This window comes from Cnephaeus nilssonii (assembly GCF_951640355.1).
Source record: "Cnephaeus nilssonii genome assembly, chromosome: 22".
NCBI lineage: Eukaryota > Metazoa > Chordata > Mammalia > Chiroptera > Vespertilionidae > Cnephaeus > Cnephaeus nilssonii.
Genome location: NC_137093.1, coordinates 4872669 through 4897121, shown reverse-complemented (window position 1 = coordinate 4897121; position 24453 = coordinate 4872669). Strand labels below are relative to the sequence as shown.

Here is a 24453-nt window from a genome sequence, read left to right as displayed (position 1 = left end):
CCTTTGCTCATCCCCTACTGTGGGCCATGTTCTTGCCCATCACAGGGCCTTTGCACATCCTGTCCTTGTATCTAAAGCACGATTCCCTGTTTGAAATAGTCCTTCGTCACCTCCTTACCTGGCCAGTGCTCACTCATCTTTCATCTTCAAGCACCATTACTTCTGAGAAGCCTTTCCTGGCCCCCAGCTGGGTGAAATGGCCCTGGTATGAGCACTTGCAGCGCCATGTACCCTTGCAGGAGCTGCATCTACATCTGTTTGTGTGATTATTGGATTCACATCCATCTCCTCTACCAGACTGTAGCTCCATGAGGACCAGGAATGGGGCTGCCTTTCTTCTCCATTACATCCCAGGTCTGACACCAGCGGATGCTTCTTAAGTACTGGCTGAATGACTACTCTCCCAGGCTCTGCAGACCTGGCTTTCTGGCCTCTAATAGTAGGCATCAGGGCCGCTGGGTCAGAAGCAAGGACGAGCTTACCGTTCTCTTATCTGCACAGGTACTTGCCAGGAAACCCAGCAGCAGCCCGAAGAGAGTAGGCAGGATCTCACGCAGGGTGCGGGGGGTGTTGGAGACCACGATCTTCCAGACGTGCAGGGATGCTTGCCGCACAACCAGCTGGGTGTCCGAGCGGCCCATGTACAGCCCTGCCAGCACCCGGTTCCGCCGGTCCACCCCCAGCGCAGTGATGATAGCCTGCAGCCAGCGCAGAGGATCAGAGAACACGGGAGGTGAGGCCCCCACAGCATGAGTGCCCTCTGCAGAGCAAGGAAACCGACGCAAGGCACGCACCTTGTTGGACTGAGCAGTCCCAAAGTTGTCATCTTCAGAGGCGGTTTCCGTGGTCATCTTTCCAGTGACACCGGAGATGTGGAACAGGAGGTCCCCCAGGAGCTGAACGGAGCTGAACCTGAGAGGACGCCAAGCACAGAGTCACACAGCTGCACGGGGCAGTCGTGGGGCTCGACCAAGCACCGCGCAGGAAGGAGACTGAGGAAACGCATCAGAAATATTGAAGGCGGTTATTCTGGAGTGGGAGGCGAGTTACAGGCGATTTTCACGTCTTTACACTTCCCCACTTTATTTTCTTTCCAATGAACTTTGATAACGAAAAAGAATAAATACTTTTGAAAAGACTGCGTGAAAAATTCTATAATAAAAATGTTTTAAAAAGAGAGCACAAATGGAAGCATTAACAGGAAATCAGGAATGCGGATCATGAGAACTGGAGGCATCAGAAGAGGCCTAGAAGGATAAACTTCTCTTCAAATTAAGTGAGGTTTGTTGTTCTTAATGATCATAAAAAATAGTCACTTCCAACTGTAAAATTCCAAAAATACAGACTAATAAGAAGAATGTGAATATAAACAATCATTGAAACCCCCACTTTTCAGGCAACCGTCCTGACACTCTGGTGACACCCTTGTATAGGGCGCCGGCTACAAAGACACGCACTCCCCCGCACAATGTGGGAGATGAGTCCGTACCACGTGCGCTGGGCCACAGGCCACCTGTGATGTCAGCTAGAGACTGAGGAGCTTCCTGGGTCGGTTGATAGAGGTTCTTTACCATTCTTTGTAACGACTGATAAGTTCACTGTGTGGATGTGTTGTGACTTTTTTAAACCAACATCCAGTTTTTCAAATGGTAAAAACAATACTGCAACAGAGAGCCTCTACCTACATCTTTAAGCACCCGAGCAAATCTGTGCTTGGAATAAAACCCTAGAAGGAACATTTCCAGATCAAAAAGTATTCAAGCTTAAATTGTAATACAACCGAAGGACTGACTAAAGACAACTTTTTAAGAAGAGAAGCAGAATGAAGACACCGCTACAGGAAACTGGAGAACTACAAAAGAATTAAAAGTGAGGATCTGGAGAAAGTTGAGATTTCTTGGCGACATTTTGCTCTTTATTCCTTTGAGTTCCCAAAATGTAACGCTGGGTCTTCCCGCCCGAGCTCTCACCTTATTCTCCAGAGGTCGTCAAAGAGGCCTTGCTCCAGCTGGGGCAGCAGCAGGGCGATGGCCGTCTCGGCGTACATGGAGATGACCCGCTGGCCCGCACGCAGCGCGGTATCGCGCACAAACTCGTTCTCATCAGCAAGAGCCTGTGCACACAGAGGGGGGGTCAGCAGCCAGGGCTGCCTCCCCACCCTTCCCAAGGCACCCCGACCCAAAAGGAGATAGGACTCCCTGGACAGCAGGAAGAGGACTCCTCCCACCCAGCCCCGTCAGCCAGCAGCCCTCGCTCCCCCCACCAGGGCACGTGCGCCCCACCCTCCTCAGTAGCGCCCTCCTCGGCCTGGTCAGCGGTGCCTACTTTGAGGATACAGGGGATGATGGGCCCCACGTAAGGAGTGAACTTGTCCCCAAAGGTGATGGGCAGGTAGTTGAACATCATGATGTAGCCATCTCGGACGTGGGGTGCAATGTCCACTTTGCTGGCGGTAGCCACAATTTCTGGCATCAGCTTCTCCAACTTCTCCACCCCTAAGCCAGCCATGACCTCGGCCAACCCTGCAACAAAAGACAGAAGGAACCCACTGGATCTGAGGGTCCCTAAGGGCATTTCCGGGCGGGCCCTTGGGCCTGCGCTGGCCTCACCTTGTGCAGCGCCTGAGCGATCCACGGAGCTCTGCTCATAGGTCAGCGTCTCCATCAGCCACGGCAGCAAGTCCTCAAAGCACGACTCCCCCATGCCCTTCACCATGGCCCCAAGAGCCTTTGCGGACACGGTCCGCACCTGTCAAGCAACCAACAGCAGGGACAGGGAGGAGCTGAGGGCTCAAAACTAGGTGGCCAGGCAGGAGCCATGAGGGGTCCCTTGGTCTCCTTTCCTTCACCAGACAAACACAAAATTCTCAGGGGTAAATTTCCTGGGGACTGGGCTAAAATGAGAAGCTCTTGCCTCCTCCCCTCCCAGACTCACCTCAGGTACGGGGTCCAAAAGAGAGGCTTTCAGGCCAGGCGTCACGCTTGGCAGGTACGGAGCCAAGTCCTGCAACAACACAAGCGGTGACTCGGGTGACGCCCGCTTCTCCGGGATCCGCTCTCCTGTGGCCCTGACCTCGCCACTCTGCTGACAAGGAGCACTTGGAAGAGGTGCTCCCAGAACGAGGAGGGGAAAGGGAAACCGAAAAGGACCCGAGGCCACCGTCAGGAGGAGAGAGTCCCCAGCTAGTGCAGTGCTCTGACCCCTCCTGCCCTGCTCCTGGGACCGAGCCCGGCCCAGCCTGTGGGATCCTTAGGAAGTCATTTCTGCAATTTCCTTTCAGAACTGCAACATCATCTTCCCTTTCCTCACCTTAAAAGGTTTATGTCTCTTAATATAGCATTCAGCCTTAGGGAACAGTTTTAAATATAGAAAAAGCCTTATGTTCACAGCAGCAACATTCAAAATGGCAAAAAACTCTGGTTACTATATGACCAACGATAGGATTACATAAGTTATAGTATGTAAACTTATTGGACTATTACACAATTATTAAAATCAGTTTCATGAATAACTCATTATAACTCGGAAATAAGTTGATGTTCAGGAATATAATGTTTAAAATGTAATAAAGAACATTAAGAGAAATTGTTTCAGTGCTGGAGGACTATGGGTAACATTTTTAATTTTTTCGGTTTTTCAACTTCCCGGATTTCCTAGGATTGATAGAACCCTCCCACTCTCTCGATTGTGCCCACAGCTCAGTGAACGAGGCAGAGGTGAGGCAGGTGTGAGATCCCACATGCAAGGCCTCGGAACGAGGAAACAAACAAGATCCATCTCCCCTAACTTCCTGAGAGACTTAGAGAAGCAAATGCCACACAAGAAAACACTGCCAGCAGTCAAAGCCTCAGCCACTTCCCCCACACTCCTCAAAGGTCAAAGGTGAGGCTGGACCTTTCCTGTACCTCCATCTGTAAAGGGGCCCACTGGGAGGGGCCTCACTGAGAACTGGGCTAAACAGGACTCAAATGCTACCCTGCAGGATGCCCAGAGGACCGGCATTCCCACCCTCCACGCCGCAATGGCCCACATCTGCCCCCAAACATCATCAGGGGCCCAGTGAATGTGTGCTCCCTCCCGTGTCTCCCGTGCAAGGACTGTGCCCTAAAGCAGCATCTGCTGGTCCTCCTGTGCCAGCCCAGCTAGGCTGCTACCTTCTGGTCGGTCAGGGAGTACATGTTGCCAATAATCTGGGCTGCCATCTTGCGCGTGTCCGTGGACCGGTCCTGGAAGGCTCTCTGGACGATGGGCATGATGAGGGCCAGGGACGGGGCATCAATGAAGTGGACAAACTTGGTGTCCAGCAGGGTCTGCAAGCACTTCTGGGTCTTCCTGGAAGGGTCCGTCAGGGCATCCAGCAGGACGGGGGCAATGGCTGCATACCCAAACAGAGAGGGACCGGAGAGAGGGAGTCAGGGCAACTGTTCCCTGGAGCCCCAGTCCCCAGCTCGGGAAGCCAGCCTGTCCGCAGAGAGCAATCCTGCTCCAACAGGAGGAACTGGTTGGAGGCGGTAGCTGCCACCTCTTTGCACTGCAGAGCTGTGCTCTGGCGGAGTCCCTGTGGGCAGGCTTCGATGGGTACTGAGCTGCTGGGCCTCCAGAGAGAGCTGCTCAGGCACCATAATCCCTATTCCGGAAGCAGCAACCCGAAGTGGTTTTGTGACAAACTGGGAAAACACAGGCCCCTAAGCCAGTGATGGGGTGAAGCACCCCATGCTCAGAGCAGCCCCGCCCAGATAAAATTTCCCATAAGCCCAGGGAATTCAACCACTATAAAGCCCCAGGCTGGTGGTCAACAATTTAAAAAACTAATAATCCAATTTAAAAATAGGCAGAGACCGTTCTCCAAAGAAGATATGCAAATGGCCAATAAGCACAAGATGTTCAACATCACTACTCATGAGGAAAATGCAAATCAAAGCCAGTGAGATGCCACTTCACACCCACGAGGATGGCTGTAACCAGTGCTGGTTTTGCAGACAATAGAGTGCTGGCAGCTGGAATGCTCATACATTGCTGCTGGGAATGTCAAAGGGTACAGCTGCTTTGGAAAACAGTCTAGCAGTTACTCAAAAAGTTAAACAGTTACTCTAGGACCCAGCAATCCCATCCCTGGTATCTAACCAAGAGAACTAAAACATGGCTATAAAAACTACGCACCCTTGCCGAAACCGGTTTGGCTCAGTGGATAGAGTGGCAGCCTGAGGACTGAAAGGTCCCAGGTTCGATTCTGGTCAAGGGCACGTACCTTGGTTGCGGGCACATCCCCAGTGGGGGGCGTGCAGGAGGCAGCTGATCGATGTTTCTAACTCTCTATCCCTCTCCCTTCCCCTCTGTAAAAAATCAATAAAATAAAAAACAAAAAAAAAAAAACCCATGCACCCAAAGGGTCACAGCAGCACTGTTCGTAATAGCCAAAAAGAGGAAACAACCCAAATATCCACCAACAAATAAAGATAAACAAAACGTGCTCCACATATACAACAGAGTATCACTGGGCCATACATAAAAAGGAATGAAGTGCTGATACAGGCTACAACATGGGTGAACCTTGAAAACATGCTAAGGAGCCAGACACAAAAGGCCACATATTGTACGATTTACATGAAATGTCCAGAATAGGCAAACCCACAGAGACAAAAAATCGATCTATCTGGGGCTGGGGGTAAGGAAGAAAATGAAGAATGAATGCTAATGTGCATGCGGTTTCTTTTGGAGGTGATGAAAAATGCCCCGAACTAAAAAGTGTGATGCTTACATGTAAAAACCACTGAATTTGTACATTCTTAAAAAGTGAACTTCATATTACACAAATTATATCTCAATTAAAAAAAAGAAACGCAGGCTGGATTCTCAGAATAAAGGAACTTCTAGCCCTAGCCAGTTTGGCTCAGTGGATAGAGCGTCGACCTGAGGACTGAAGGGTCCCGGGTTCGATTCCGGTCAAGGGCACATGCCCAGGTTGTGGGCTGATCCCCAGTAAGGGGCATGCAAGAGGCAGCCGATCTATGATTCTCATCATTGATGTTTCTCTCTCTCACTCTCCCTTCTTCTCTGAAATCAATAAAAACATATTAAAAAAAAAAAGATAAAGGACCTTCTACCCATTCAATAGAGATGAGACTATTCCGGGCCTTATCTGTCCCCAAGGCTGTTAGACATTGTAAAAACCAACAAAATCCAAATACACCTATTAATCCTAAAAAACAAAAATTCCCATAATTTTCTGAAAAAAAGAAATCTAGTAATACCTGGGCTGAACTACACTGAATGGGCACTGAGGCTCCAATGCTGAAGCTGAAAATTTAACAAGGTAGCTGGCTAGGTTTTATTTCTAGAAACCAACCTCTTCCCATCACTCAGGAACGAACCATTCTAGGAGCACAGTTAAGGGGAATAACCTGTCCCTAACCTTCCCCTCTATCTCATGTCTCCTGGAATGAGATTAGAAAGTTCCCAAAGATCCTAACACATCGGATGATACCGAGATTGTCTGAGATGGTCCAGAGCTGGTCATTCAATTCTGCTGACCTCAGACTCAGCTCAGCCCACAGAGCTCTCTGTCAAGGTGCTTCTGAGCTGCTGACTCAGTTTCCCTACCTGTGCAGTCAATGACAACTGCTCCAGACAAGCAGGAAAACCCACCACTTCCTAACTACCGCTTAGCCTAGGAAAAGAGCTTCCCAGAATTTAGAGTTTGTTTCACTGTGAACTTATCCTCAGCATGTTCACTGCAGTGTCCAGGGACAGGAGGCGAAGCCAGGGCCACTGCCCACGTGGGAGAGGCCTACCCAGGATCTCCGGGTTCCTGATGACGGAGCCAATCTGCCTGAGCGCCTGCTGTCCAGCCTTCTGCACTTTGACGTGGGAGTCGGTCAGCACCTCCGTGAGCTTGGGCACGATGTTGGGCAGACAGGAGGACAGCTGCTTGGGAGCACAGTATGCCATTGCCCCAAGCAGCTCCACCGACCCTGCGGATGCAGACACACGTGCCGTGTAGAATCACTCAGCACGGGCCAACAGTCACCTGGCTGGCGCCCAGGCACGGGACAACCAGCCTGGTCCTCTGCAGGCTGGGCTCAAGCAGTCCCCAGGCAGAGGGCAGAGGACGGGACCCAGGGAGACCCGGATTAGTCCTGGCTGTGATCCAAGGCCAACTTACTGATTTCTCTGGCCTCAGTCTCCTCATGCACCAATGAGGGAACTGTGATTTGCGATTTTTCAAACTACAGGGTAAAGCCTGAAGGACCCAGGGGAAAGAAGCCAAGTGTGAGGGCCCCAGACCTTGACCTTCCGCAAACCAGAGTAGCTCTGCTTAAATCTCTTGCATATTAGGATTCCAGATAAGATTACGTTTTTAAAAAGGGTTTAAAGGAGGGGTAGGGGGACGCTTTAAAAATCACAAAACTAGCCACAGACAAGCTTTAAAGCTCTGGGATTTCCTGATTTAGGGCTGCATCTTCTGTCAGAGGCCTGCTCTTTGCAGGTTAGCAAGGCATACCGGCTACGGAGGGGCTGGGCTGCCAGCAGCAGTCTTGGCCTTATCATCTCTGGCCTGGGAAGCACACACAGGGCAAGAGCTGTGGCTCCCTGGGACCCCTTGAGGGCAGTGTTTGGGACAGGAAGTTAGGACAAAGGCACGGAAGAGTGGCCTCACCGGCTTTGGTCCTCCAGGATTCCTCCTCCAGGGCAGCCAGTAAGGAGGGGAGCACTAGCTTCACCCCGTGAGCACTCAGGTTGCTCATCACAGCTTTGGCACAATCATCTGCAGCCTCAAGGAGGAGAAAAAACATTCAGGGGCCTCCTCACACAAGCAAGGATCAAGGCCTGACTCGAGACCAAGTCCTCCTCCCGGTAACCAGCGCTTACTGAGGGGTCTACTGTGTCAGACCGTGTGCGACATGGTTTCTCATCTCATACAGCTTCAGTCATTTACAGGGAATCAGGGGAGTCCAGACCAGTAACTGGGCCCAAGGTCTGGCGGTGGGGGCTCAGCCTCCCTGCGGAGTCTCACAGCAGCGGCCAGCAGGCCTCATGTGCAGCCTCAGGACTTACCTCCCGTACGTACTGGTTCCCATCCCCGAAGCACAGCAGCAGGTGGGGCAGCACGTGAACCACGTACGGCTCGAAGAGCTTCCCCAGCATGGTGCAGAGCATCTCGAAGGCAAACAGGGCTCCTGGGGAAGAAGGCGGACAGCTGGGACCACGTCCCTGCGACCTCCTCACCTTCTGGAAACACGCAGGGCAGCTGTGGGACTGACGTGGCTGCCCCACGAAGCGGCAGCACCCTCTGCCTCCCCGACCAGCACAGACAGGGCTGAGCAGAAAGGGAAGGAGACCTCTTGGCACTAACAGCCAGGAAGGCAGAACATCCCTCGGCTAAGGATACTGCTGACTTAAGCGGCCAGGCCGCAGCAGCAAGGCCAGGTAAAGTGAGTCCCGCATGGCTGTCCCTCTGCAGTGCACAAACACAGCCCCGCGGAGGGGAAGGAAAGGCCAGAGTCCTCCCTCCGGCAGCCTGGGGGCCCAAGCTCCGAGACACTCACCCTCTCGCCGGCGGAAATTCTTCTTATCCTGGATGGCATCGGTCAGCGCTGCCATCATTTCCTGCTGCTTTAGCGACAGAATGCCCAGGCCCTTCACCAGGCCCGCCAGCCCGTACGCGGCCCCCCTGCGCTCGGCGTACTTGTCCGACTCCAGCAGCTGCTGCATAAGCCTCTGGACCATTGCTCCCGCGTCCTCTCTGACGGCGGGCACGAGGGGCGGCAAGCAGCTGGCCACGGACTCCTGGACCTAAGGGAGGGGCCTGCCACGTCAGGAACCACAGCCTTTCCTGGTGGCTGGCACAGTCCTACACAGCACCTCCCCATAGATGTCCCCAAGCCCCATCTCAGCCACAGTCTGTCCGACACACAGGGTGTCAGAAAAGCAAACAGTGTTACGCATTCACTTGTGACGTGGACCCCATCAGGGTGCACACTATATCTGTTAGTGACGACAGCATCAGCCGTTACGGCGCTCTTTCTGGTCTAAAGGGAGAACCTAGGTCAGGGTGGGTGGGCAACTCCAGGAAGACTAAACCCACTCACAGAATAAGGTCCAGAAAAAAGCACGCTACTGTGCCCCCATAAAAACGGCCCACGTCTCCCAGCTGTCACTTAGCAAGGTGCCGCGCCACCAGGGCCAGGGCGGGACCTTCACACGTGTGAGCCTGCACGGGATGAGGACATGCTAGGCAGTCCCAAGTGTAAGCTGCAAAATTTATAAATGTGTTTTTAAAAAGAAAATAAAATTCTTGCACTGTGGGTTGGAGGCTGCATTCAAGGGCTCCTGCAACATGTAACAAACATGCAACAAACATGTAGAGAAGATCAGAAAAAAGCTTGACACAAGAGGCAGCCGCTTTGTGTTTGTTTAAATCTCAGTATCCCCAGTGCCAAGTTTATACTAAATGAAAAAATAAAAACACCAAAAACCTGTTAGAAAATGAGTAGGAAAAAATGAAAATATCTAGGAGGTCTACCAGAACAAAGTAACACAATAATTCCCTGTTTGGAGGTGCTCTTTAGAGAGGGGACAAATTCTTGCAGAGAACTGGGCCTTTGGGACCCTGATACCCAACCCCCTAGGATCCCACTGCCTCCCCCGTCATGTCTCAGGTGGCAGTTACCTGCTGGGAGGGGGTGGAAAGGGCAGCAATGAGCTTGGCAACGATGGGCTTCACTTTGGGGTCACTCTTGTCCAGGTGCTTGGCGAGGGAGCCCATGAGGACCACCACACTCTGCCGCACGGCGTCATAGCTGGCGTCGTTGGGCGCATTCTTCAGGAACTCCTCGAACACCGGCAGCAGCGAGTTGACGTTTTCCTGGAGAGCACCCAGGATCCACATCAACCCCACAGGCTATGTCTGGGGGTGACAGTCTGCCCGAGGACCAGCCTGAATCTGCTGGAACAGCTGCCCCGACAAGCCCACCGAGCATGCCAGCAGCCTCCCAGTTTTCTGGCAAGACTGCAGCAGACTTACAGGAACTTAATTCCCTTTTGGGGTCGTTTCTGGTTCAAAATAAATACAAATGGAATTTTCCATGGGGCAAGTGCCGTGCCGGGTTTCCGGCACTCAGCCTCCCTGTGTCACCATCGCTCAGCTCAGCCTTCTCCCCAGCCCCTCAGGGGTGGAAATCCTTACCTTCCCGTGGGCGTTGAGTGTGGCAAGGGCTGCATCCAACATGCACTTCCGGACATCAGGGTTTCGGTCGTTGAGGGCATCAGGGACAAAAAACTGAAAGAGCGGCTTCACCTGAGAGCTGTCCAAACACTGGGAGAGCTTGTTCAGGGCCAAAGCCAGGCCACACCTGGGAAAGTAATGGGAGCGTGTCAGGGAGACGAGGGCTGGCCGGGGAGGGGGGGGGGGCACCTCTGAAGCTGGGATCTGTCCTGGGAGTCACAAGGAGGGAGATGCCAACAGCAAGTACCACTTTGCAAAGCAGAGCACAGCTCAATCCCACTGCCCAGTGCTTGCCCACTGATCTACACAATGATCTGGAGCAGCCCACTTGTCAAAGAGAAACCTGCCATCGGCTCAGAGTTTCCTCCCACAGGGTGACCAACTCTGCCTCTGTTTCCCCCCAAGAGTGCAATGCCTACCCCATTACCTCCAGGGCAGGTTATGAGAGAGGAGAGAGGTCAAGGAATCGGCTATGAAGTCACTCGGAAATGGACATAGTCTACAAAGGCAAAGTGCTACTATTCTTTTTCGTTACAGAGCAGTAAGAAGGTCCCCAGTGCCTCTGAGGACCTGGAGGCCTGGAGGGAAGGAGAGACACGCCCCCGGCCAATGGCCAGCATGGAAGAAGCCAGCACTTGAATTCTGGTCTGACTCAGAGGGAGGTCCTATCCTTTCCTTCTCACACCACCCAGCCCAGCCAACTTGCTACTCTCAGGCAGCTCTGAGCGGAACAAGACTGAACAGCTGTTATACCTGGCTTCCCACTGATCTGGAGGAGATTCTGAGATAACTCGTCCCAAAGCATCCAGCACTGGGGGCGGCCGCTGCAACAGACAGGGGACAGATGAGCTGCAGTGCTCTCGCCAACAAGCCGGGCCAGCCAGGGACCCGAGTGTGAGGCTGTGATCAGCCACTGCCACCCTGAGCCACAGTGAGCTCCAGACTCCTGTCTGGAGCAAGCCAGAGGCTGAGCAGAGTCCGACCTATCCTCACACCACCCAGCCCGCCCAGGACACACAGGCGACTCACATAGAGCTTCTCCTGGTAAATCTCCATGAGCCTGCCCATCACCTCGGCCGCCTGCCGCTGGTACCTCGCCACGGCCTGGGAGAGGGCTTCAGCCCCGGCCTGCCTCACAGCCGCCTCGTGATAGATGACATCGTCAATCAGCAAGGAGCAGAGGTCCGGCTGCAAATCTAGGCCCATCGATGACCAGAGCCTATGCAGGCCAGAGGGTGGGGCTGGTCAGACACGGATTTGTAGCACCTGCCCTGCCACCCCAATCACCCAGCCCTTCTCTCGCTGCAGGCTGAGCACACTGGGTTCAATCATTCCCTAAGAGGCTCTCACCTCTCAGCCAGCTTCCGGATCTCCTCCTCCTTGTCAAACTTGACCACCCAGAGCCTCCGCAGAAGATTCAGGCCATTCTTCTCATCGGTATCAGGCACTGGCAATACCATGTGGAGTTCCATCAGCCCCTGCGAGGGTGTAAGATCGAACCCTGTGAGGCGCAGCCTTTCAGAGGAGCCCTGACTTGCCTCCTCGCCTCCCTCTAGGGCTGTAGCCACACGTGGGTCTTCAAAGTCAAATCAATTAAAATTAACTACAATTCCTTATTGTACCAGCCACATTTCAAGTGCTCGATAGCTACACATTGGCTAGCGGCTACAGCACTGGCCAGCACAGACCCGATTCCATCACCGCAGGACGTCCCCCTGGACATCACTGGTCTAGGGAGTGCTGTGAATCAGCTCAGCTCACTAGCTTCTCTGTCTCTTTAAATGGCTTTTCTTTTGTGAAATGATGGTATGTGGTAACAGACTCTTTCTTAATGTAAAATTTAAAAATTTAACTCTAAATATGCAAGACAGATTAAACCTCAAAAAAAGGACATTCTCTTTGTTTTAAGTACAATTTACCATTGTTTGCCAGATTCTACCAAGGACCAGTGAGAACTCTGTCACCGGTCAATAGTAGGGAGCTACAGACTGGCATTTGGGAACCACTGTCTCATACTCCTGAGGGATCTTTTAGTTTTTGGTCCAAAATTACCAAAATGCCACGCACAAGCTGGTGGGATGAAGAATGAACGAATCCTAGGAGTTACAGCTGTCCTATAAAAGTACCAAGATCCACATTCCAGTTTACAAATCAGGCGAAGAAAAAATAAGACAGCCATACAACACAACTGTCTAGTCATTCCAGCTCCTAGAACGAGCCGACCCACGCCCTGTGACGTCTTCTCTGCGCCTCCAAACACACTGGTACCAATGTGAGCATCGCCTCCACTTAAACCCTTGCACTAGGGATGCCACAGGGCCCCGAGGGGAAGTGAGCCCGCACCCGGAGCGCAGTGTCCCGCACGCTGTCACACGGGGACTGCAGGGCACACAGCAGCACGTCCACCGCCTCCTGCTCTGCGAAGGCACAGCCGTCCTTGCCGCTGCTGCTGGCACACAGGCTGGTCAGGGCGTCGGAAGCCAGAACCTACGGGAAACAGGGACACACGGGGCTCAGTTCAGCAAACTGTTCACTCCTACAGAGTCAGGCAGAGGCCAGGGACCCAGAGAGAGGTTTGAATTGAGAATGCCCACCCAGTCTATGGCCATACCACCCTGAACGCGCCCGATCTCGTCTGATCTCGGAAGCTAAGCAGGGTCGGGCCTGGTTAGTACTTGGATGGGAGAATGCCCACCCAGCGCTGATCAAAACCAGGGGCAGGACCCAAGCAAAACCCTTCACGAACTGAGCACACTCAGGCTGGCTCTCAAAAGCAGCCCTTCTTCCTGCCCACGTCCAAAGGTGAGGGCTGAGAAAGGGAAATAGGACTCAACCCCAAACACCGGGACCTGTGGTCAGGGTCACAGAGTCACAGCGACAGCCAACTGAACCCAGATCACCTGCAGGCGGGGCGAGCTTGTCCCGATCACCCAAGTCAGAAGGCGCAGCATGGCCACGCGAGGCAGCAGCTCCGGGCCGTTCTAGGAGAGAAGAGCAGGTGAGGCAGGCGAGGCTGAGGGGAAAGGCTGTCACCAGGCCCAGTGGCACGTGCAGCCACAGCAGAGCATTCTAGGCCTTTCGGCCAACTCCCCTGCAGGAACCCCATCAGGCTTACAACTGAACCCACACTAGCCAACCCCAGTGAAGCATGATCCTCAGGGACCCAAAAACAAATTCATTTTGAAACTCACAGGATATGAAATACAGGTGGCCCACAAACACATGGATACTTAACTTAACCAGTAAGTCAAGAAACGCAAAAAAAAAGGAGGTCCCGTTCTTTCACTCATTGTTGGCAAGATGAACAGTAAATGAGGCTGCATTCGCTTTGGAGAAAAGGGAACTAACTGCTAGTGAGGATGGAGCTCAAACATAGCACATCACCGAGCAATTCCACGCCCAAGAATCTGTCCCTATGGAAATGCTCACATGGGTGTGCAAGAAGCATATACGTAAAGGGGTCACGCCGCTGTGCAGTTCAAAATAAGGCAAAGTTGGAAACAACCTTAAAATATCCATCACAGGTAGTCACTAAAACATAGTGCACCCAGCACTAAATCCCATGCAGCCTGCAAACCAATAAAGCAGACCCGCAGGCACTGACATGGAAGGAGACCCAGGGTTTCTGCTTCACTGCGTGTGGGGGTGCAAGTTCTGAGTGTGCATAAAGGCCCACAAGGGTATACACCCAGCTGTTAGTTAACCATCACATCTGGAAAGTGGCAAATTTTTTTTTCTTCTGTATTGTTGGAATTTTTAAAAATATGCATGATTGCCCTGGCCGGTTTGGTACAGTGGATAGAGCATCGGCCTGTGGACTGAAGGGTCCCAGATTCGATTCCAGTCAAGGGCACATGCCTGGGTTGCAGGCTCGATCCCTAGTGGGGGGCATGCAGGAGGGAGCCGATTAATGATTCTCTCAACATTGATGTTTCTCTCTCTCTCTCTCCCTTCCTCTCAGAAATCAATAAAAATATATTTTAAAAAAATATATGCAAAAAAAAAAAAAATATATATATATATATGCATGAAAAAAAAATATATATATGCATGATTTTGGCAAACTTTTAGAACATAATCTATTAAAAAGATCCAACCTCATAATTGTAAGTCAAAGGGAAAGTGGCCAGTGTTATATCCTGAGTTAGAAATAAAACAAACACAATAAATTAATTCAAAATCCTTCAGCTTCTTTGGGTTAGAAACTCCCAACAGGAGTTTGGAGACGTGTGAAGAGCATCTGGATTCTCCTACCAAAGCTGCTCCTGTTTAAGCACACACCCCGAGCCCCACCAGGACTACTGATGGGCCAGGAAGCATCGAAGCCCCTGCCTCCCAACCCCCTCCAGCCAAAGGGAGCTAAGGTGCCCTGCCAACCTCGTCCACGCGCCCAGGCGGGTTGCTGGGTGAGGCCCTCAGCTGGGCGTGGACAGTGAGGATCTGAAGAATCTGAGCCATGCGCTCCTCCTCCTCCTCACTGTGGTGGGGCATCTCGGTCAGCACCATCTTCAGAAACGGGAAGACTAAGGAAAAGGCTGGCGCGGACAGGGGCGCGGCATCTGTGAGCAACAAGCAGACACGATCCTGCAGGCGGGGCGGGGCACTGGGCGCTGCTGCCTCAGTTTCCATCCTCAGGGCAAATGGGCAGGGGGGAGAGGAGAGCTGGAGGCCCTTTCTGACACCCAGAAGCACACAGTATGACAGCAGGGAGGAAAGCCAAGCCTGCTCCCACCCCAAACACTGCCCGGTTCCAGAATGTGAGTTAAAACAGACAAGTATATTCCAGTGACAAGAAGTAAACCCTCAATGGGGGTTGGAGCAACTCACAGAATACCAGGACTGGACTCAGAAATCCTCCATTGGTCCGACTCCCCCCACCCCGTTTTTCAGATGCGGAAACCAAGGCCAAGGAGGGCGGAGACTCGCCAATGGCCACAGCCTCAGGAAGCCAGGGGACGAGGCAGCTCATCCACTCCCTGCACCAGCTCATGCCACCGAGTGTCCTTTGTGCCGTCCTTACCGGGCTCACCCTTGCGCACCGTGCTGGTGATGGTGTGGCTGTGCAGCAGGGTCACCGCCCTCTTCACAGCCACCGACAGCTCTTCCTGGCACCATGACTTATCCAGGGCGCACTCTGGCTTCAGCAGGCGCAGAGTCACGTGGCTCACCAAGGTGCCTGTACCCATGAGAAGAGACCCAGCAGGGGATGACCCACACAGACACGAAGAATCTGGCCCAGCACAGAGGTGCCATGTCCCTCTGACTTAATAGCAATCACATCTGCTGTGCCCGAAAATATGCACTGACTCGAAACCTTTTTCCAGGCTCTTTTTTTATTTTATACTAGAGGCCCGGTGCACAGATTCGTGCACATTAAAAGGAAATTAATTAGGTGGACGGTGAGGCAGGACTGGGCGAGACGGGCTGGACACACCCTGGAGCCAAGCTCCCATGGTCCCTCCCCGGCTGGCCACACCTGGGGCGGCGCCAGGGCTCAAAGGGCGTCTGTGGAGTGAGCAGGGTCCCTCCAGCAAGTGGGGTCCCTTGGCCTGGCCTGCGGGGATCGGGCCGAAACCAGCAGTCTGACATCCCCTGAGGGTCCTGGAGTGTGAGACAGCACTCTGCAAAGCTACTGCGTTGAGTGTCTGATCCCTGGTGGTCAGTGTATGTCATACCTACCGTCCAGTCGGCCGGTCGCTTAGCCATATATATATATATATATATATATATATATATATATATCCACTTCAATTACAGTTTACATTCAGTATTATTTTGTCTTAATTTTGGGTGTATGGCATAGTCATTAGACACACATATACTTTACAGGGTTCCCCCTGATATTCCCAGTCCCCACCTGGCACCATACAGTTATTACGCTATTATTGACTACATTCCCTGTGCTGTTCTTTACATCCCCGTGACTATGTTGTAATTACCAATTTGTACTTCTTAATCTCACCTTTTCCCCCAGTTCCCCAATCCCCCTCCCCTCTGACAAACATCAGCCTATTCCCTTTCAGATTCATTTTTCCAGAACTCATTTTCACTCAGAAGGTTCTTATTCTAGCCTCACCCAGGGGAACGTTCCCTTTAGGCTAGGAAGGAAGTCTGCTCAATTCCCAGCCACCCTACCTAATCTTTGTTTCACCACAGCGAACAGAAAGCTACAAATTAGACACCTCTCATCACTGACACATGGCGGCTCAGGAGCTCTAGGCCCCACTAACCAGCCACATGGCACCAAACCACCCCCACTGCCTCTGACTTTGACTTCTTAGTTTTAAAACTGCTATAGAAAGATCACACCGACTGCCCAGCCGGCATGGCTCAGTGGTTGAGCATTGACCTATGAACCAGGAGGTAACAGTTCGATTCCCGGTCAGGACACATGTCCGGGTTGCGGGCTTGATCCCCAGTGGGGGGCATGCAGAAGGCAGCTGGTCAATGATTCTCTCTCATTATTGATGTTTCTATCTCTCTCCCTTCCTCTCTGAAATCAACAGAAATATATACTAAAAAATAATTCTCATTAACAAAATATTTTTTAAAAAAAGATCACACTGACTAACATCTAAACCCTGGGCCTCAGAGTGAAGGCACAGCAGACATAGAACAGGAGAGGAGAGGCACCATGTTGCTCCTGATATGCAGCTGGAGGTCCCTCAGGCCACTTCCATATGGAAACAGAAGTCAGTAGCCTAAGTCACCACATGGCTCCCCACCAGTGTTCAGGGGCACCCCCCACCCACCTCCCAACCTGCCCGGGGCCATGCTCACAGCCAGCAAACAAGGACTGACCCAAAGCCTTGAGTCGAGGGGGCATGACACAGGCAGCCAAGGACAGGAAAGGGTTCTTGATCCGGGGAGCAGCCAGAGGAGATTTCAGCAAGGGCAGGAAAGACTCGACTAAAACAGGGATGTACTGGGTCAGGCCAGATGGGTTCTTGGCCAGGATGGTGTCCAGCAGTCCTAGCGCCGCCTCCAGCTCACCGTCCAGCTGCAAGCAGAGTCGCCCCAGGAGGCAGGTCAGCGGGGCCCTGCTCTGGGGCAGCCAGGAGCAGGCCTGGGCTGTCCAGCACACTCACGGACGGACGTGCGGTGGCAGCAGCCACTCACCTCCTGCAGCCGCCTCCGGATCTGCGCCTCCTTGTCCAGCTGGGCCTGCAGCATCTCCTTCTGCTTGCTGGTGAGCTGCACCTCCTCTTTGATGCCTTTCTTCTTCTTGATCTCCTGAAGGCAATGCGCAAAGCAATTCCATCTCCAGGGAACAGACCGCCCTCCCACCAGAGGGCGAGCTTGGCTCCATAGTCAGTACCGTGTCAGCTCTCAGTCTGTGACTGGGGCCCCAAACCCAGCATGTGGTCTCCCCACCTCCCACCAAGACGCAGCCACCTGGTTCCTACAGAACCGAGACGGCAGGTAGAGAAGCGATTTCTGACTGGATTCTCTACTGCCAAACCAAGGAAGGCCTTTTATATGTTAGAGAAATGAAAAGCCCCTCAATGTGCTGAAAAGGGCATTCTGGTCCACACAGCTTCAGAATCAAAACTTCACCCTCCCCTCCTGGCCCACCCTTCCCTACAAATCCTCTCTTCCCCAGTATAAGCTTACAGCTGAAAAAGGCTAAGAAAGCACTCATTCATTCAACAAGTACGGATTGGGCACCTACATTGCACCAGGCACTGTTCTAGATGCTGGGGACACCGTGGGGAATAAGACCAAGTCCCTGCCCTCACGGGGCACACAATGTAGTGGGTGAAGAAAGATGATGAACATGTAACCAAATACGTAAACAACATGACTTCATGGCAAATGCTATAAAAGGAATAAATAGGATGCACAGCAACCAAGAAGGGCAGGGTCCACTTTGGATAGGTGGGCAGGGCGGTCACTCTGAGAAGCAGACCTGGTCATGTGGGCTGAGAAAGACAAGAAGAAGCCAGACTCTTAAAGATGGCGGAAGAGCAAAGACTCCGAGACAGGCAAGGGCACCACACATTGTGTTACAAGCTGAATGCAGCCTCGAACCACGATTCCCAGAGGCGGCACCGAGCCAGGCCCTGGGCCGCTGCCCAGAGTAAAGACGGGTCCCAGCCATCAAGGAGCTGGGTGGACAGACATGAATTCAAGCAGCACCACTTAGGGAAGGAAGTGTGTGAACTGCTGCCAGTACCCGGCAGAGAGAAATTTATTTTCCTTGAGTTTGGGGTGGAGAAAGGGTACATAAAGGGTAAGGCAGGAGGACCCAGCATGGGCAGGCGGCATCAGGACTGTGCCGTGGGCCTTGGGGTGACTGACGGGAAGGGGATATGCGCTTCAGGAAATGCCGCCAGCCTGAGGGCACCAAGCTCGGCCAGCACCCCGCACGCACTGCGTCCATGTCCTCACCTCCTTCAGCTCCAGCTCGATGATCTGCTCCTTAAAGGAATAAGCTTTGTTCTCTCGCTTCATGTTGGCCTTTTTAATGCTGTCCTGCTGGGCACTGAAACAGCAGAGCGAGTGATCAGCCAGCTTCAAAACGGCTGCCAGTCCCCTTAGCCTCCCGCCAGCCATGGCATCCCCGCTAGCTTTTAAGTAGCATGCACCAGGACAGTGCTGAATGCCAACATGCTCTCGCTTAAGCACGTGCCTGGGACAGAGCAGGCACTTGTCCAGGAAATGGAGGGATGGTTTCATTCATTCTTCACAACAACACCGCAGAGAGGTGTTGTCTCCATCTTCTGGGCAAGAAAAAGTAAGGCTGGTGTGTGACGGTGCCTTACCTCTGGATGATGGATTTGTCGTACAGCTCCCCGGCAGGGGTCTGCATGATGGCAAACTCCTCCCGTGTCACCTGGTGCAGTGCAGGGTTCTGCACAGAGGCGGTGATGGTGCTGATGAGCTGTGGGAGGACCCGGTCCGGGGACAGGAGGGAGAGGGAGCCCATGGCATTCATGGAAGACTGCCAGACAAACACAGACAGTCGGTATGTGCCAAGGCTGGCACTGGAAAGGTGTCCCACCTGGCCTAAGTGCCCCTGGCAACTGACTCTGCTTCTTCTTGTCCCTGCCGGATCTTTCTGAGCGATTCCCACGGGAGAGGAGAGCTGCGGCAGGTGCCTGCCTTCTCAGCAAGCTTACTGCTTTCCAGGGGTGATCATGTAACCCCGACCAAAAGGACCCGCCCAGGGGTGAACACAGCACCCAAGTCAGGTTGCCCAGGGCAGGGAGACCCCATGCCAGTTGAAATGACTGGAAAAGCTCCTTCCACTGGAGCTAACGGAGGACAAACTGTAAACCTGGAACTCTAGCAGCTGTCCTACCACCAAAAAGGGGGAGACTGTTGGAGAATGGAGCCCACATCATGGGAAGCAGATACAAGACACAAATGAAGACACAGAGAGGAAAAGAGGCACCACCTACGATGTCCTGAGGATGACATCTGAGCTCCTGTCCAGTCAGATCCTGGGATTTAGCAGTTAAATGAGGCAGTAAATTCCTTTTTGTGCTCAAACTAGTTGGCATTTTCTATCACTGGCAACCCAAGGGTCCACACCACATTCCATCACACCTCCACCCGTTTCTTTGCATTCCCCTTCCTGCATTGTGCCCTGAGGCCAGAACCAACTCCCACGCCAATCACCTGGTTCAGGGGACTCTGTGTGGTGATCCTGGGAATGATCTGATCCAGGTGCCTGGTGATAAAGGCTTCGGGATCAATCTTCATTCTGGCTAGAAGTGCTGGCCAGAGTCCAGACTGCACTGCCACTGAAGGGGACGGGAGCAATTTGAGGCCTTCTGCTCAGCCCGCTGGTACCCTGCCCAATATAGCCCCGCCCCTCCCATACCTGGGACAGCCACAGACCTAAAGATGGGTGATGGGAGATGATCAGCATCTCCTGGGCCAGCTGTTCGGTGTTGCTGGTGTCACCCTCCAGCCCTGGCACCCTGGAGATGATGCATAGAGCCTCCTGCAGGACTCGTGGGGGCACGTAGGCCTTGCCGGCCTCAGTCACCTCCCCAGCATCAGTCACCAGAGCCTCTAAGGGCAGCACCTGCGTGAACACAACACGAGCCCCCACTGCTCAGAGCCCTGTGCAGGCCTTGCACCCAGGGACACAGCTGCCTCTCGCTCAGGGGTCCGTGCTAAAGTGGAGACATGCCCAGCTCCTGCATGGGGACCTGCAGGCTACGAGATGTGCCTGGAAGGAGGAAGCACCTGGGACTTTGCACATAAAAAGCTCAGCGGTTGGGGAAGAAGGCAACAGAAATTGGTCCAGGAGACCCAGCCCATGCCCACAAGTCTGTCACGGCACCACATCCTCAAGCAGACCCAGAGGGAGGGAAGCAGGGCACAACATGCACTGAAGTGGGAGTCAGGTCTGCCAGCCACCAACTGTGACCCTACGCCAGTCATTTCAGCTCCTGGAACCCTGCACAACTCACATAAAAGAAGGCAGTAAGCCTGTCTGCCTTGTAAAACCATTGTGAAAAGTCAAAGGGGAGAATGAATAGAAAATGCTTTAAAAATTACGAAGTACCTTAAAACATAATGTTATTCAATTACTCAAGAATAAAAAGGTTGAGCTACACATGAAAGGGCATGGGAGGAGTCTGAAAAGGAAAAGGAATTGCAGTGGCCCCTTGAGGGACATGGGTTTGAACTGCACGGGTCCACTCACATGCAACTGGACCCAGGCAGTTCGACTACCCACACAGTTCAAACCATGCTGTTCCGTTGTTCAAGGGCCAACTCCACATATGGGAATCCACACATGCAGAGGACTGACTGCAGTTATACTCCAATTTTCAGCTGTGAGGGAGGTCAGCGCCCCTAACCCCCACCCTGAAGAGTCAACTGTGTGTGAACCAGGTGTCACTGGAGCTTAAGGGCAGGAGAGAAGATTCTGGCATCACAGAGTCTGAGTGAGGGAGGGAGGAAGGGAGGGAGGGAGGGAGGGAGGGAGGGAGGGAGGGAGGGAGGGAGGGAGGGAGGACAGCCCAGGAGCAGCCCATCCACAATCCATGGCAGGAGCAGGGCTGGTGAGGCAGGTCTGAGCGCCTCACCTTGTGAGAACTGAGGACGGCCTTCAGCTCCTCCAGGAGTCCATACGCCAGCTTGAAGCCCCCGGGAGAAGACAGCAGCTTCCGAACCGTCTGCTGGGCCTGCCTGCGCACGTGCCAGGTGCGGCTCAGGAGCACTGCCACCAGAGCCCGGTGGTACTGCCTGCAAGGACAGGGACAGGCCGTCCTGGTTTTGGGCCGGGCGGAGGTTCTCCACAGCCAGCCCTACTACACCCCTCGGCCCCGTTTCTCAGGCTCCTGCCAGGTTCACCTCCGTTGGCCCAAGGGGAAAGGTGCCCAAGGGGAAAGGTAGGCAAGCTCACGTACTGGACTTTGCTGCCGGCGAGTCGGTGCAGGTGGTCGAGGAAAAGTCTCTCGGTCAGATGCAGCACGGTACACAGGGCTAGAAGGGAGAGAAACAGCAAGTGTGTTTTTAAAACAGAGAACACCTCCAGAAAGAACTGGACCACGAACACCCAAATGTAAGTGCGATTACCACTGGCTGTGGGATGACAGCTCATTAGGGTTTCCTCTTTGCTTACTGTGAACATGTGTGTGGAGTAAAGAAAAATATACACTTCCTTTTAATTAATTAAAAATGACTATGCAGCCCTAGCCAGTTTTGCTCAGTGGATAGAGCATCAGCCTGCAGACGGAAGGGTCCCAATTCCGGTCAAGGGCACATGCCCGGGTTATGGGCTCGATCCCTAGTAGGGGTATGCAGGAAGCAGATGATCAATGATTTTCTCTCATTGATGTTTCTATCTCTCCCTCTCCCTTTCTCTCTGAAATCAATAAAAATGTATTAAAATAAATAAATAAAAATAAATGACTATGCAACTCTAAAAATGAATGAGGACACTCACTCTATACTGACGTGGAGTGATTTCCAAGTCTAGACAGCACATTGTTTATAGTAGGCAAGCTACCACTTGTGCAAAAAAAGTAGAGAACTAGCATATAAAAGGTATTTACTGGTATAGAAATAAAATATCAAGGATGCACAGAAGCTAATAAAATTTGTTCTCTCTATGGCCAGGAAACTGGGCAGCCAGAGAGCAAAGTAGAGAATATAAATTTCAGTGTAGATCCTCTTGGATCTTTTGTTTTGAATTATATGAATGTATTTCCTATATAAAACCTTTTTAAATCAAGAAGTGACTAACAATTGTAACTCAATAATAGGATGTTGTGATTTATGAGTCAAAAGACTTTTCAAATCACCAATTAGCGGCAGACCCCCCAAGGCAACCCAGAATTTTAAACATACATTTAAAGATCAACTGTTCCCTCTCTTCCAGGATAGAAACCAGTAGTTTTTGTGTCTCCTGGAGGGGCATGGAGCCAACCACACTCCACCAGAGCTTCACACTGCTTCTGAATGCAGGAAAACCTCTGAGACAGCACCAATTACCCAATCAGCTATAATTACACCTAATATCTCAGCTCCACAGCCACAGTGCTGTCTCCACAAATCTCCCACTTCTCCCCACTTCCCTAACCTTCCCCACCCCACAGGAATGCATGCATTCCCAGGACAGCCAAGGCCTTGGCCAGATCACTTTGGTCCACTCTCTGCAAAGCTGACTGGTCACAACAGGCAGTCAGGGAGGAGCCTTCTCTGAGGACCCTCCAGTGAGAGAGATGCAGCCCCAGCCTTGAGTCCACGAAGGGGTAGTAACGCACCATCCTCTGAAGCCAGGAGCAGGAACTTCTCAGAAGTGAAAATCTGCTTCTTCTCATCCACGATCAGCTGCCAGAAACCGCTCAGCTTGGCCTCTGCCAGAAACAAAAGGTCACCCGATGGCACCACTCACCACGCCCACCACGGCTGGGCCCCTCCATCCGGAAGCTGCCGGGGCTGGCTTTGCTGACAGACCCTGCACTGCAGGGACAGGTCACTGCTAGGCTCTCTGCCCTCCCTGGCCTGAAAGCAGACCAGTCCTTCTGGTATCATCGCCCACAGGAAAGCCTTCCGTGGCTGCCTGCTGCCCCAGGAGCCCAGGCGAGCTGCCTCCCATCTGCAATTCCCACCTCGTCTGCGCCAGGCTGAAAGGCTTGAGGTTTACACATGGGCCTTCCCTGACTGGGGCTGGTCTGAACCCACACTGGACTATTCCCGGCCAGCTGGTGAAACCCTCCTGGCCTCCCAGGCCCCCGTTCAACCGCTCCCTCCTCTATGAAGCCTTTTCTGACGCCCAGTCCTAAACTAAAAGCAATCCCTCCTTCAAAACAGCATAATGCCACATTTTTCTTTAAATGACAGACATCTATTTGCATCTCCTCCCTCCCTCTAGAGTGAAACAGCCTGAAGTTTGCTGAAGCGAGGTCCTCCCCCCAGGGAGCCCAGTGCCTTGGTATGTACACAGACGGCAAACAATACTTGTATGAAGAGAGCTGAGCTCCGTTCCTAACCACAGGAGTAAATTCAGGCACGTCTGCATGCAGAGTAGAAGGTAAACTAAAGAAAGCATGGGATACCATGTAGCCCAAAAAAGAATGAGAAGGCTCTTTTTGTTGTACTCATTTGGGACTTTTCCAAGTTATGTTTAGTACATAACATGGCATATACAGTATGTTACCCGGCGTATCTGATCAATGACAAATTGACGAGATGAAAACGGTAATACTGCCTAGCAAGGGGAACTAGTGGCTGGAAGACGGGCTGGCTAAGGGGAAGCTTTCCATGGTACACCGTATGGATGTATAACCAATTAAAAAAAAGTCCTCTACTAAACCCAGGTTAGCCTGGGCATTGTCTACAAGAGCCCGTCCCAGAGCGCTGGGGCCACAGGTTGGAGGACAGTGACAGAGGCCCTGGCTGAATTCCCATCACCCAATGTGACTCCTAGGCTCATCCCAACAGATGACAAGCTGCCATGTGGCTGACCCAATTCAGTAAGTGGCCAAGCTGATCCTATAAAAACCTAAACATCAAAACACTCCTCCCCAGGACTCAGAAAGCGGCCATTGTCTGCGACCTTCCTGGACAGCTCTTGACTCTTACCAGCCTGGGAGTCGGCCACCGAAAGCTTCGAGAGCAGCAAGGCCGCGGCAACGCCTTCGGTGACGGTGGGAACCTGAGTGCTCTGGGAAGCTGCCTTCTCCACCGTCTGGGTGAGCAAGGGTAGTAAGTCCAGGGCCTGCAACAGCGTGTCACCTGTGGAGAGAGCACCAGCACCT

General features: G+C 52.6%; 1 protein-coding gene across 1 annotated transcript in view; it reads right to left on the bottom strand.

The window, feature by feature from the left end:
* Positions 1-24453, bottom strand: part of GCN1 (GCN1 activator of EIF2AK4) — a 66770-nt gene that overhangs the window by 24597 nt on the left and 17720 nt on the right. The window contains exons 15-44 of the mRNA XM_079763288.1: positions 24278-24430; positions 22957-23049; positions 21598-21673; positions 21274-21433; positions 20072-20261; positions 19850-19974; positions 18991-19169; positions 18617-18710; positions 17345-17458; positions 17027-17225; positions 15246-15401; positions 14603-14784; positions 13126-13206; positions 12569-12712; positions 11576-11703; positions 11255-11444; positions 10979-11049; positions 10187-10352; positions 9671-9865; positions 8547-8793; positions 8056-8177; positions 7658-7772; positions 6792-6971; positions 4155-4375; positions 2935-3003; positions 2610-2748; positions 2326-2522; positions 1971-2113; positions 795-912; positions 483-698 (exon numbers count right to left, since the gene is read on the bottom strand). Coding sequence (XP_079619414.1) covers positions 483-698; positions 795-912; positions 1971-2113; positions 2326-2522; positions 2610-2748; positions 2935-3003; positions 4155-4375; positions 6792-6971; positions 7658-7772; positions 8056-8177; positions 8547-8793; positions 9671-9865; positions 10187-10352; positions 10979-11049; positions 11255-11444; positions 11576-11703; positions 12569-12712; positions 13126-13206; positions 14603-14784; positions 15246-15401; positions 17027-17225; positions 17345-17458; positions 18617-18710; positions 18991-19169; positions 19850-19974; positions 20072-20261; positions 21274-21433; positions 21598-21673; positions 22957-23049; positions 24278-24430 — 4463 coding nt within the window. The remainder of the gene's footprint in view (positions 1-482; positions 699-794; positions 913-1970; positions 2114-2325; positions 2523-2609; positions 2749-2934; positions 3004-4154; positions 4376-6791; positions 6972-7657; positions 7773-8055; positions 8178-8546; positions 8794-9670; positions 9866-10186; positions 10353-10978; positions 11050-11254; positions 11445-11575; positions 11704-12568; positions 12713-13125; positions 13207-14602; positions 14785-15245; positions 15402-17026; positions 17226-17344; positions 17459-18616; positions 18711-18990; positions 19170-19849; positions 19975-20071; positions 20262-21273; positions 21434-21597; positions 21674-22956; positions 23050-24277; positions 24431-24453) is intronic.